Genomic DNA, 14,190 nt, shown 5'->3' with positions numbered 1-14,190 from the left:
AACAAGACACAACAAGACTAGGCATGAACCATAGGCAACCCAAAGGATGGAAAAGGTTGCAAGAGCAGGCAAAAGAGTCAGAGACACTGTCACATCAGTTATTATGAGTGCCACAAAAGCCCCAAGCTTAAAAGTCTGCCCCATATGCAGAGGACAGAGGGCATATCCATGCAGACTCCATGACTGCCATTTCAGTTTTTGTGAACTTCTATGAACCTTGCTTAGTTGGTTGTGTGTGCCATTTTTTTCCTGTTATCCAAGATGTCTCTGGATCTTTCATTCATTTTTCCTCCTTTTCCACAGGGTTCCCTGAGCTCTGCCTAAAGATTGGATGTGGGTGTCTTCATCACTTCCATGAGCTGCTGAAAAAAGTTCTTTTCTGATGATTAGTGGGCTAGGAATTTATCTATAAATATAGGAGAATAGCATTAGGAATTGTTTCACTGACTCCCCCTCCCCCCGCCCCCGGTGTAGTTGTTAGTTGTGTTTGATTCTACCTTCAGGTGTGACATACCTGGATGGCCAGGAACCTGAAGCTGTAGGGACTCATTTTTTTAGTATACACAATCTCACAGCAGACCTGGGCCTCTGACTCATATTCCTTTCTGCCTTCTCCTCTACATTGTACCTGAGCTCTGAGGGTAGGTGTTTGATAAAGACATACTATTGAGGTCTGAGTGTTTCTAAATCTCTCACTCTCTGCACATTGTCCAGTTTTTGATTTCTATGTTAATTCCTATTTCTGAAAGAGGAAGCACTTCTGATGATGGCTTCACCAGTCATCGATCTATGGATATAGCAACCTGTTGTTAATAAGTGTTTTTATTACTTTGTTCCTTTAGAAGAACAATGGAACTTGATTTTCCCCAAGGAATTTTGGCCACTTGATCAGTGTCAGGTATTGGTTCCATCTCAAGGAGTGGTTCTTAAGTCCAATGAGAAAATGCTTAGTTAATCCCACATTTGTCTATCCTTCACTTCATCATATCTTGTAGGCAAGGTACCATGTAGATTATAGATTTTGTAGCTGATTCATTTGTTACCTTTCTTTGCTAGTTAGCAGAGGATCTTCTATTACCATTGACACTTGTCAGTAGGGGGGAAGGCTCTGTGTAGACAATAGCTTGACTTCTCAGTGTTTGGTGAGATATGTAAGCATTGTTGCCAGAAATTGAATACTACCATCGATTTGTGGAAAGTAACAAATAGCCTTTGTGATATCCTGAGCTGATGGGTTGTTTCCATAGAACCCAAGATTTACACTGTTTCAAATATTTCCCAGAAAATTTCATTTATTATATTGATTATTCTCTGATTATATATGCAATACATTTTAACTTGTATTGTATAATTTCTTGACTTTTGTTCTCCCTATATAATGTGTATTAATCCTTTCACAATATGCTGTAAGCAAAGATTCTCTGCCTCTCATGCACTTCTTCAGATGGTGATTGTTTTCTTAACTAGTCTCTGGAGACATTGTAGCTCTCATAATGTCTCAAAAATTAATCCGGGTGGGCATGAAACTTATTTAATGTTTTGAACATTTCTTTTGCTGTGCTGTGCTAGTAGTTGTAGGATCAACAAACACACATTTGCCATAGATATATTGCTAGATTATGTATTCTAGTATATTACAAGTCTATGGGAACCAGTAAGTAATCTCTGTAATTTTAAAGCAAATTGTTCAGTGTAGAACCAGAGTGAATTTATTGCTCTGTTTTTGGAGGTGGTAGGTTTTTTTTTTAATAGTTATGAGGATGGATCCCTAATATAGAATTTACATGCTATAGAATTAAAAAATTACTTCAGTAGTCATACTAATGTTAAAATTCACTAGACAAGGAATACAGAATACATTAAAGTGATGTGTGCCTCTCTCCAGTCTAAGTTTTTAAAGTATTCTAATTCAGTTTCAGTTTCATACCCATTTTATAAATGAGAAAAAAGATACACTTTTTAAATTTTTAATTTATTACTGTTTAAAATATCATATATGTATAGAGTGTATCTTTTTCATATTCATCCTCTCATTCCGTTCTTCCAATCCTCCTGGGCTCCTTACCAATAACAGCTCCCCTAAAATTGTGTGTGTGTTTGTAAGATATGAACCCAATCAGGAAAGTCTGTATATGAATGGTTGAGGGGTCATATGCTATCCACGTATTACCTATGAGTAGCTATCAAACAAACAAAACTGATTCTCTCTCTGGTCACAGCCACCAAATATCATCACAGGACAGTTGGGCCTCCAGAAGCTCTTTCATCATGCTAGAATTTTTAACTAGCTAGATCTTTATACTTGTATGCAGGAGGGTATGCACATGCATAATTTGCTGTTTTTCTTTAAATGATGTTAAACTCAGTCATTAAGAAATTATTTATTACTTATTCATTGAATGTTTGGTGCTCCATTTCAAATACATCACTCTCAAAAAATTAGCAGTATTGCCAAAAGTCTCTCTTTTCATGAGTCTGTATTGAGTGCATAAATGGATATGAAGTCAATAAGTTTCATATTATTAAAGGAATAATAAATCGGAATGGAATATATCACCTTAATATAATATAATCAATGGAAAGACTCTCTGTATTTAAGACAAATTATAAAAGAAAGCAGAACAAGTTCAATGTTAGTTATCTAGAAGTGCTGTTATTTAGAACATGAAGTTTAGACATTTTGTTATCCATACTAAATTATTATTATTATTATTATTATTATTATTATTATGTTTTTTTTTGAGACAGGGTTTGTCTGCGTAGCCCTGGCTGTCCTGGAATTCACTCTGTAGTCCAGGCTGGCCTTGAACTCAGTAATCCGCGTACCTCTGCCTCCCAAGTGCTGGGACTAAAGGTGTGCGCCTCTACTGCCCGGCTAAAAATTTTGTTATCCATTCTGTTTTGGAGCTTTGTTGATTGACCAATAGAGGAACTAGGCCGCTGGTATATATGTTTGTTTGTTTTTCCCCCGCTCTGGTTTCACTTTTACTAAAACAATAATGTTGTTTATTATCTAAGGAGAATATAGCAACCTTTGTGGATGACGTGCTGGTTTACATCTGAGGTTCTTGAGATTAAAATATTCTCAGAAAGTAGCTGTTTCCAGCTAAAGTAGAAGATGGTTCATAGCTTGCATTAGTTTCTTTGTCAGTCTCATTTTCTATTCTTATCCATTACCAGCTGTAGTTATTTTTATTTTCATTCCCATTGTAGTGAGTTTTGGTTAAAATTAAAGAGATTTAGTTAGTCTAGAATTAAACAAAAATTATAGTTCCAAAAATATCGTCTACATACTCTTAAATCATTTATCGCCAAATTATCCCTGTTTTCCCATGTTTGTCTCCCAGAGCTTTCATATACAATCATGTTTTGTTGTTTATGTCTACATATTTTGTCATCTCTGTGAGGTTTGTTCATCTCTGTAGTCGCCTTCTTTCCAAAACACACACCACCAACACCACGACAATCATTCTAATCACGAGACTACTTCTTACTTCAGCTAGTCAAATTCTGCTCACTAGTTTTTTTGATTTACATCTTTCTCATCCATTATTATATCCATTATCAGTCTACATCTGAGAATGATTTTAAGTAAGTGTTTAATTGTAGCTCTAATGCATCATCGCATATGAGAGATAGTAGGAACTCAGTAAGAACTTACTTGATGCACATCTAAAAGAGCCATGGAAAGTGCTGTACAAAATGTAAAGATCTGTCAAATACTCCCATAATAAGCTGTTTATAATGCAAGAACTAATGCATGGAAGAGTAAAGATAGAAGAGTAGACAGTTGTCCAACACTATTCACTATGATTAGAGGCTAACAAAGCTTCCCTCAATGGAGATCTGGGTAAAGAATTGTATGTCAGATAAAAGGTTCCTTAGAGAAAGCATCGGAATTAAGGCAGATTAAAAAAAGAGGGACTGGGGATAGTAAAATTATTAGTGTGCCTGATCTCAGACTATAAAGTCAGGCTGTAGCCCATGGTATCCAATATGTATTCACTGTACGTATAAGGGGAATGAGGAAAAAAAATTACTTCAACTTTTGTTTATTTTCTGTAATTATGTATAAAATTATGATTATGTGAACAGAATAGATTTGATCTTTTACTTTTTCACGTGTGGAAATGTTTATTTTTGTAAATGAATATTACTGCAAGTGTATGCAAGTACTGCATGTGTGTGTGTGTGTTTGTGCGTGTGTGCGTGTGTGAGAGAGAAAGGGAGAGAGAGAGAGAGAGAGAGAGAGAGAGAGAGAGAGAGAGAGAGAGAGAGAGAGAGAGAGAAATTTACAGGTTTGAGTATATGTAGAACCCTGAAGTTTATATTGTATGTCTTTTTTTGACCTGTCTTCAACTTATTTGTTGATGAAAGTTCTCACATGAAATACAGACTTTACCAATTTCCTCTACTTAGTTGGCCAGATATCTCTGTAGATTTGGAGAATTATGGATCTAGTCTTCTTGCTTGAGTAAAAAGGACTTTGAATGGTGTCTAGATTAATCAACAGTTGATATGAAAAAGAGATACAAAACATTAAAAAACACATACACTAAATTCCAGTGTGTGTGTTCCATATTATTCCTAATAATATGGATATTTCAGTTCATAGGATTTCTGGAATACCATGAATAGATTAAAGCAACACATAGTTCTTCCTGTCTTTATTCTTTAATAGATTATTGTCCTAATATGATGCTGGCCTAGACCTTGTTATCTTCACTTTTCAGTCACAAGTGGCAGTGTTATAAATGTTTAGATGTATGACACATCACCTGTTGAATTGATGTAATTAAGTTTAATGATAAGAAAAGCTGTTCCCTGAAGCAGAGACAGGACTCAAAAGTAGTTATTGTGTTTAAACATGTTTCTGCCATCCCAGAATGCTGTATGAGGCCCCTTCTTATCTCCTATCTTCTTGGGATCAGCCATAATAATTGTATTATATTATCAATGTGAATCACTATGATCTCTTCACACCCAAAGTGTGGCCATGTCTCTGTGCGTCTTCATTTCTTTTTATAAGGATAACAGTCACTAAATAAAAGATCCACTCCATTTAAATATTAAGAAAACATAACTATCTATGTCACCAATAACTGTTTCACACAACAATCTGAGATTCAAGAAAGATATCAGTGTAATGAACACCATTCAACATGGCATAGCAGTTGTGAAATGGTGCAAGTATGATATTGACAGCAACAACCTAAAATTCTAGAATTATTTTAAGGAGCAGATAATCAGAAACTGAGAAAACCAAAGGACTTAATACATCCTATTACTTGATGAGTTTTAGTTAGTACTTTGTTTCAATGTTAAAGAACAAACAGATGAAACTAATTTCTTCTATCGTTTCCAAACTTTATTCTTTATGAGACCTCCACACTATTTCGGAACAGCTTTCTAGGCAGATCCTACTTAGGTTCTGTCTCAGATATTTTCTTACTCATCTGTTTTGTCACTTTTTAAAAATTTTAATTCTGGGAAACATTTAAAAAAAGAATAAATGTTTAGAGACCCTTACATCTTTATAAACTAACAACTTGGGATTCACTTAGAACATATTTTTTTGAATGACACACATAATGATAGGTGGCCATTATAGAGTTGCATAAAAGGCAGTTAAGGAAGTATTTTTGCTCAGGTAACTTAAAATCTATTTCAACACTAAAACAATGAGCAATGAGAGAAGTATATAGATAAAAGTGCATTTCACAACTAGCTTTGACGATATGAATTTAAGTTTACACGGAAATAGAGAAACTCAGTGAGGTTCATAGAAGAGATGATTCACTTCTTATTTTTTTAGATTTGACAATTAAGTCATAAAGTCAGAAAAGGAATGAAGCCAAAGGAAACCACCAAAATAGAGGTAGAAAAGCTTTATTCAAAAGAGTTTTGTTCATAATCCACATCTATTAAGCAGATAAAAGTATTATTGTGTTTAGTAGTGTTAAGGACATTAGACCAGAGACTGTACACAGCCACATTGTGATCCTTTAGCTTCTAGGATTGTGGCTTATGAAATTAATGAATTGATGGAAGAAAACTGGAAATAGCAGAAAGCAAAGCAGATGGTTGGTCGTAGCATCCATTTGAGGTTGTGGAAATAATATGATCCTCATCGATAATCATTTACAACTTTTCATCTATTGTGCAATAAAACTGAGTAAGAAAACGAGTTCTTTCCATGTACCATGAATAAGAGAATCTAAGTTTTAATTTATGAATAATGAATTAAAGTGCTATAATTCCTTAAAACAACGAAATAACTAATTATTGCTACATTAATTCAAGATAAATTTACAAAAAGAAGGAAAACCATGTTTTTGTAGGTATGTTCACATTTCTCTATTAGCTGAGTTGATCTCTCTTCTGCATTATGTCCAAATAATATTTTCTCTAAATATGGAAATATAAGTGTTTCTCTGTGTAGTATTTATTTATCTTTATTTTTTAAGTCTTTCAATTACTTCCTTACAGTTACCTCTTATATTTAGAACAGGGTTCATATAAAATTTAAATATAGGAAGTGATTTTTTTAAATTTCTAGTAATTTTTCACTAATCTTAATAAAACCTTGAGTATTAATTTCTACCCTGGGCTTTTTTTGTTAATTATTCTTTGTTTGTTGGTTTGCTTGTTTGCTTGCTTTATTCATTAGTGTCACGTCTTCCCTGTTCTGTAGGGTATTACTCAGAAAAAAGTCACTGACCAACAAGTTATTTTATAAGCATACTGAAGTACAGGCAAGAAGACTTTTAAAGTACATGTAGCAATTTACAGAGGCCAATTCATTATTCTCCATTGAGCCATTCAATCTCTCTCTCTCTCTCTCTCTCTCTCTCTCTCTCTCTCTCTCTCTCTCACATACACACACACACATTTAGATACACACATATGTATATACACACACATATATTATGTGTGTGTGTGTGTGTGTGTGTGTGTCTATTTCAAAATTCTTTCTTTACCAGCTAATTAACCTTTTTAAATGACTTCTGGTTAGATGATAATAAATCACCAAGAATCCATCTCTGAAATTTGTGTGCAACATTTTTTTTCTTTTCTACCCTGAATCTGAAATGGTCTCTGTGTTATAACTATTTAGAGCTAGAAAAACATTGCTTTATCTTAGTTGCAGTAATTTCCTCTTCTAGGAGTCATTCTTAACCTGTCTGGTTGATCTTCCTAAGTTTGACATTAATCTTTGTAATAGGTGAAATATAGCAGATGTAGGCTTTAAAGTAAGAGAACATTAAAACGTGCTCTCACTCTTAGTCATGTCCAATGAATTAGTTTGTTTTTGCTAGAACATTCTCTACCTTTCTTTTCAGCGTAGGTAGCAAAATATAACACATGTAAAACTTTCATTTTCTGCAATTGAAAACGCATTTCTCAATTGAAGAACCATTTCCTATGTTTGAAAAATTCCTAGAGAAAACAAAATGTTAATAAAATATACTTCTATCATTGATTTTTAGGTATCTTTGAATTAGTTTCTAAAAGACTTGGATTCAGAGACTTTGATGGTCTTTAAATAAATCTAATACCATCTTAAATGAGGATTGTTATTTTAAGACCATGATGATAATTGCAAATGCTATATTCCCACACACATATATCTCACAGGTACATTGATGTCCCAGGATGAATTAAAATTCTAAAGTTAGATGCAGTAGGTTCACACTGAGCTCAGCAATTACAGCTTTGTGATTTGGGTACTTTAAGCCTCCTTTCAATATTTTTCTAATTGGTAAAATGGAAATCATCATGGAACTAGTTACATAGATATAAGATAATTTTTTGAAGGTCAACTGAGATTCTATCAGCAAAGTGTTTATAAGTTTGCCAATGAGTTACTAGATGTCAGTAACTTTCCTAAGGACAAGAAGTTCTATGATGGACCTTGAGACTAGACACTATTGAACAAATTAAGACACAAATGCATCTTTCAAAATTGTGATCATTCCAAGAAATAACAACAACAACAACAACAAAAAATCCCAAGGTTTTAAAACCACCTAACATGATTTAGGAGTCATAAATACAGTGTTAGACCCATAGTATTCTAACAACTAAAGAAGTAATTCTTTTCTACTTTGATTATAGGATTTTTTTTAAATGAGTAATTGAATGTTTAAAAGTAAGATCTATTTTTTTTCAAGAAGTTTTGTGTATTTTTTCATGTACATGTATGCTTTGAGCTTTTCAGGAAAGGAATAAAAATAGAGTATTTGTTTTTCTTTTTAGCTTACCAACTGAGAGTGTGCCAACCTCCACCACCTGTCCCTAATGCAGAAATCCTGACAGAAGATGATGAGTTTGAAATAGGTAAAGTCTTTTAAATAACTTGCAAAAATACCCTCATAGCAGAACTATCTTTCTTAGAAATTAATATAAAATGTACAATCGGAGCACCTGTAGGTTGATGGGATTTGTTGAGATTGTGAAGGAAGGAAAATAGTCAAAAGAAGAAAAGGAACACTAAAAACACCTAAGAATGCTGTTTTTCTAGGACATTAAAGTTTTTGTGAGCTTGAAGAAATGGTGTCTCACAATCCATGATAGAAACTTTAGTAATGAACAATAGATGGCAATCTCTAACAATATAAGATCATGCCTATGTAAAACATAGTATTCCCTTCTGGCCAGAGCATCAACGTAGCTGGTATCCATCATGAAACCTGGATCAGTAACTAATGTCTACTTTCATTCATGGTTGGACAGTGCTTTCAAGCCTCATTTGTTCAATGTTCAAAAGTTATTCCTGTTTATAAGTGATGGTGTTTTAAAACTGATTGAAATTGAGTAAATGTAAAGAATTCTGCTCCTAAATTAAAAGAGCTATTGAGCTACACTCTGCTGCAGCTTGTCTGAAGGCTTCCTTCTTTCCTTTTCATTAACAGGCGATATTATCAGATATCAGTGTCTTCCAGGGTTTACACTGGTTGGCAATGCAATTCTGACATGCAGATTGGGAGAGCGACTGCAGATGGATGGGGCACCTCCAGTGTGTCAAGGTACTGATGTTTCACAGATATTTGTTTATGGTCCAGGTTGGACTCATACCGGAGTTTCACCTGCCATTGTCTCATGAGTGTTGGGATTGCACACAAAGCAACACCTAATTTGTGGGAATTGGGTGTTAACATAAACATTTGTTTTGTATTTAAGTCGGAATAGAAAAAAAAAAATAAAAAGAAAACATTTCCAGTAATGATAATGTGACTCTGAGGTATATATTCCAAAAATTTCTTAGATGGGCCAATTAAATAATCTTTCTCTTTTTTTCTGACATTTAATTTTTTATAATTAGCTTAATATCAGCTTAACTTATATAAAGTATTTTTTCTCTAACAAGGTATGAAAGGTAAAGAAAAAGGGGGAAATGTCTAAGAGAAAGCCCAAGGTTATAACTAATTTTATTAGAAAGAAGGTATTCTGACCACTTGTTATAGGACTCCTTATTTGCTACATGTAAGAATATGAAAATGAGGGTTCAGCAGATGGACACACACCAAAATAGCAAGCAAGCAGGAAAGCAAGCAAGCAAATAAACAATCTTTAACCAAGCACACTATATACGCATCACAGTGGAAGGCCAGACCAATCCGCCCAGTGACAGCAAACCATGTTCAGAGTATATCCAGGAACCTGTAAAATAAGGATAAGTAGGTGTGAATCAAACTCAGCAAGGAATCCTGCATTCCAAATGGGCAATGAAAGTTTTATTAGAAAAAGCTTAGCGGAAAATTGTCTGGATGTCTGTAGAACATGAAAGGAGACATATAAGAGAACTGGATATGGATATAAAGGAATTTACTCTGTCACCAAGGCAGTTAAAGATAGGATTTGAAAGACTAGTATACTTAAGATGCTCAAACACCTTTCACTGTTGATTTGTGCTGGCCATAAGTCTACCTCACAATAACTTATGATATATGGTAGCTGAGTTGAATTAAATAGAACTATTTGATTATGTTTATTATTAGAGTTTCTTGGCTCATTCCTTTATTCAATTTTTTTTCTCACACCCAGAAATCTATTTCCTAAACAGTCACTTGTTGCTAGAAAACCTAAAAGAAAAAAAAAATAGTGAGGCCAGTATTTTAACTCATATCTTTTTTCTTAACACTTTAAAGGCAGGAGGTCTACCTACAAATTAGAAGCCAACCTTGAGTATAAACTGGGGTTAAATCCAGACTGAACTATAAAGTGGGGCTATGGCTCAAAAAGGAAAAATAAGTTGATTGTTATTTTAATTAATAGAAGTAGAAATTAATATATGATTTCCTACTTCACTGGAATCCCTATGAAATGGTGATGAGTTTTCAGAGGAGTACATTAAATTAGCAGAAAGAAAGGGAGTTATGAACTAGTCACACTGTGAGAATGTCTCATGACTTTAGTCAGGGTTGCATTGAGCATCGTGAAGTTGCTGAGTATTCATTCTGAGGTCTGTAACTTATATCCACAATGTAGATGTCATTCATTCAAATACGTTCTTCACAGAAGGCTTTTCTGTAACCAATTTAGGATTATATAGAATTCATATTCAGGTAGAGATATAAACAAATGGAGAATTTAGGGTCTCCTGCTCTCAGTGTAGGATATAGGGCATGGAAAAATACTTGTGTAGGCATAGAAGATGTGAACCATCAGGACCATGACACATTTTTTCCCCCTAGGCCAAAGCATACAAGCTAAGTTGCAAACTCTTGGATAGAAAGTCTCCATGTTAAATCCTAATTCAATAGTTCTTACATGAAAGTAAACAAAGGAATCTGCACAATGTTAGTATTTCACAGGCCAGGTTTTCCTTGTTTTCAATGTCTTTGTTCTAAAATCAGAATTTTTTTTACATTAATTACAACAGAGTTCTTCTTAGTTTAATATCTAATCACAGAACACTTTAGAGGCTAAACAGTATATAATTAGTCATCTTTTAGAGTATGTCTATGCTGTTCCTTTAAGAATTAGTTGACAAGTTATTTAAGCAAAAATCTTAAAAGTTTTCAGTTAACTTACTCACGGGAGGAAATACAGAGACAAAATGTAGAACGGAGAATGAAGGAAAGGCCATCCAGAAATTGCCCCACTTGGGTATCTATCTCATATATAGTCACCAAACCCAGACACTACTGTGCTTGCTGACAGGAGCCTGATATAGCTGTCTCCTGAGAGGCTCTGACAGAGCCTGACAAATATAGTTGTATATTCTCAGCCAATCATTGGACTGAGCACAGGGTCCCCAATGGAGGAGTTAGAGAAAGGAAAATCCTTGGGTATATTCTCTAGCTCCTTCATTGGGGATCCTGTGCTCAGTCCAATGGATGGCTGTGAGCATGGGCACAGGGGAAAAATTCCTGAACAGAACACTAATGACTTGTACTGTAAGATCAAGAATCAACAAATGGGACCTCATAAAATTGCAAAGCTTCTGTAAGGCAAAGGACACTGTAAACAAGACAAAAAGGCAACCAATAGATTGGGTTAAGGATTTTTACCAATCATAAATCTGATAGAGGGCTAGTATCCAATATATACAAAGAACTCAAGAAGTTAGACTCCAGAGAATCAAATAACCATATAAAATGAGGTACAGAGCTAAACAAAGAATTCTCAGCTGAGGAATATTGAATGGCTGAGATGCACCTAAACTAATGTTCAACATCCTTAGTCATCAGGAAAATGCAAATCAAAACAACCCTAGGATTACACCTCATACTAGTCAGAATGGCTAAGATCAGAAACTCAGGTGACAGCAGATGCTGGCAAGGATGTTAAGAAGAACACTCCTCCATTGCTGGTGGGATTTTTTTTAAAGGATATTTATTTATTTTTATTTTATATACATTGGTGTTTTGACTACAAGTATGTCTAGATAAGGGTGTTAGACCCCTGGAATAGCAGTTACAAACAGTTGTGAACTGCCAGATGAGTGCTGGGAATTGAACTTGTGTCTTCTGGAAGAGAAACCAGTGCTCTTAACCACTGACCCATCTCTCCAGCCCTCAACCTAAAGTTAAAAGCATTTAACAGTGTTATAAAGGATGCTCACAGCCAACTATTGAACTGATCACTGGGTACCAAATGGAGGAGTTAGAGAAAGGACTGAAGGATCTGAAGGGGATTTCAACCCCATAGGAAGAACACCAATATTAACTAACCAGAGCATCCAGGGTCTAAACCACCAACTAAGGAGTACACAAGGAAGGAACCCATCGCTCCAGCCATATATGTAGCAGAGGATTGCCTTGTCTGGCATCAGTGGGATAAGAGGCCCTTGGTCATATGAAGGCTTGATGCCCCACTGTAGGAAAATACCATGGAGGGAAGGCAAGAGTGGGTGGGTGGGGGCACACACTCATAGAAGCAGGAGAAGGTAGAATTGGATAGGGGATTTCTAGGTGGAGGAAATCAGGAAAGGGGATAACATTTGAAATGTTAAAAAGGCAACCAACAGATTAGGAAAAGATCTTTACCAATTCTAAATCCGATAGAGGGCTAATATTCAATATATACAAAGAACTCAAGAAGTTAGACTCCAGAAAACCAAATAATCCTATTAAAAATGGGTTACAGAGCTAAACAAAGACTTTTCAAGTGATAAATACCTAATGGCTGAGAAGCACCTGAAAAAAATGTTCAATATCCTTTGTCATCAGGGAAATGCAAATCTAAACAACCCTGAGATTCCACCCAACAATAGCTAAATAAAGAATAGCTAAAATAAAAAACTCAGGTGACAGCAGATGTTGGCAAGGATTTGGAGAAAGAGGAACACTCCTCTACTGCTGGTGGGATTGGAAGTTGGTACAACTAATCTGGAAACCAGTTTGGCAGTTCCTCAGATAATTGGACATAATAATACCTAAGGACCGAGCAATACCACTCCTGTGCATATACCCAGAAGATGTTCCAACATGTAATAAAGACACATGCTCCACTATGTTCATAGCAGCTTTATTTATAATATTCAGCAGCTGGGAAGATCCCAGATGTCCCTCAACAGAGAAATGGATACAGAAAATGTGGTGCATGTACATAATGGAGTCCTATGCAGCTAATAAAAACAATGAATTTTTGAAATTCTTAGGCAAATGGATGGATCTGAAGGATATTATCCTGAGTGAGGTAACCCAATCACAAAAGAACACACATGATATACCCTCACAGATAAGTGGATATGGGTCCAGAATCTTGGAATAACCAAGATACAATTTGCAAAAAACATAAAACTCAAGAAGAATGAAGACCAAAGTTTGGATACTTCAGTTCTTCTTAGAAGGGGGAACAAAACCTCCATGGGAGGAGTTACAGAAAGTGTGAAGAAGAGACTAAAGGAATGATCATCCAGAGACTGCCCTACCTGGGGATCCATCCCATAAACAACCACCAAAACCAGACATTATTGGAGATGCCAACAAGAGCTTGCTGACAGAAGCCTGATATAGCTATCTCCTGAGAGGCTCTGCCAGTGCCTGACAAATACAGAAGTGGATGCTCACAGCCATCCACTGGATGAACCACAGGGTCCCCAATGAAGGAGCTAGAGAAAGTACCCAAGGAGCTGAAGCCCCATAGGAGGAACAATATGATCTAACTAGTAACCCCACAGCTCCCTGGGCCTAAACCACCAATCAAAGAAAACACATGAAGGGCCTCATGCCTCTAGCTGCATATGTAGCACAGAGGATGGCCTAGTCAGTCATCAATGGGAGGAGAGGCTCTTGGTCCTGTGAAGGTTCTACATCCCAGCATAGGGGACTGTCAGGGCCAGGAAGCATGGGTGGGGGTGGTTTGGTAAGCATGGAGAGGTAGGAAGGGATAGAGGGTTTTTAGAGAGGAAAGTAGGAAATGGGATAACATTTGAAGTGTAAATAAGGAAAATAGCCAATAAAAAATAAATATTTAAATGAAATAAGTAAAATATCCTGTAAAAACTAAAAAAATAAAATAAAAGATGCTTTGTTATAGTCATGTCCTTCATTTCAATAGAATGTTTGGTTTATGCAAGTTTTAAACATGTTTGATGTATATGGATGCATTTATGAACAATGTGACTTACGGTGAACAATTTTACATGGAAAAACCCTATGCTCTTTTCATGTTATCTTTTTTGATGACATCTTTGGTATAATAAAGTCCTTATAATTTAGATATTCTCTATCTTCAAAC

The 14,190-nt window shown here is 35.4% G+C and overlaps 1 protein-coding gene across 12 annotated transcripts in view; it reads left to right on the top strand.

Moving 5' to 3' along the window:
* The window catches only part of Csmd3 (CUB and Sushi multiple domains 3), a 1,211,921-nt gene that overhangs the window by 1,107,817 nt on the left and 89,914 nt on the right, over positions 1–14,190 (top strand). For all 12 annotated transcript variants that reach the window (XR_001781523.2, XR_003951374.1, NM_001081391.2 and 9 more), the window contains 2 exons: positions 8,260–8,340; positions 8,916–9,029. Coding sequence is in view for 10 of the 12 variants with exons in the window: in NM_001081391.2 (NP_001074860.2) it covers positions 8,260–8,340; positions 8,916–9,029 (195 nt within the window). In the remaining 2 variants the exon portion in view is untranslated. The remainder of the gene's footprint in view (positions 1–8,259; positions 8,341–8,915; positions 9,030–14,190) is intronic.

This window comes from Mus musculus, chromosome 15 (genome assembly GCF_000001635.26).
Source record: "Mus musculus strain C57BL/6J chromosome 15, GRCm38.p6 C57BL/6J".
Taxonomy (NCBI): Eukaryota; Metazoa; Chordata; class Mammalia; order Rodentia; family Muridae; genus Mus; species Mus musculus.
Note: the sequence above shows the minus strand (reverse complement) of the source record. Positions and strands in the feature narration are given on the sequence as shown.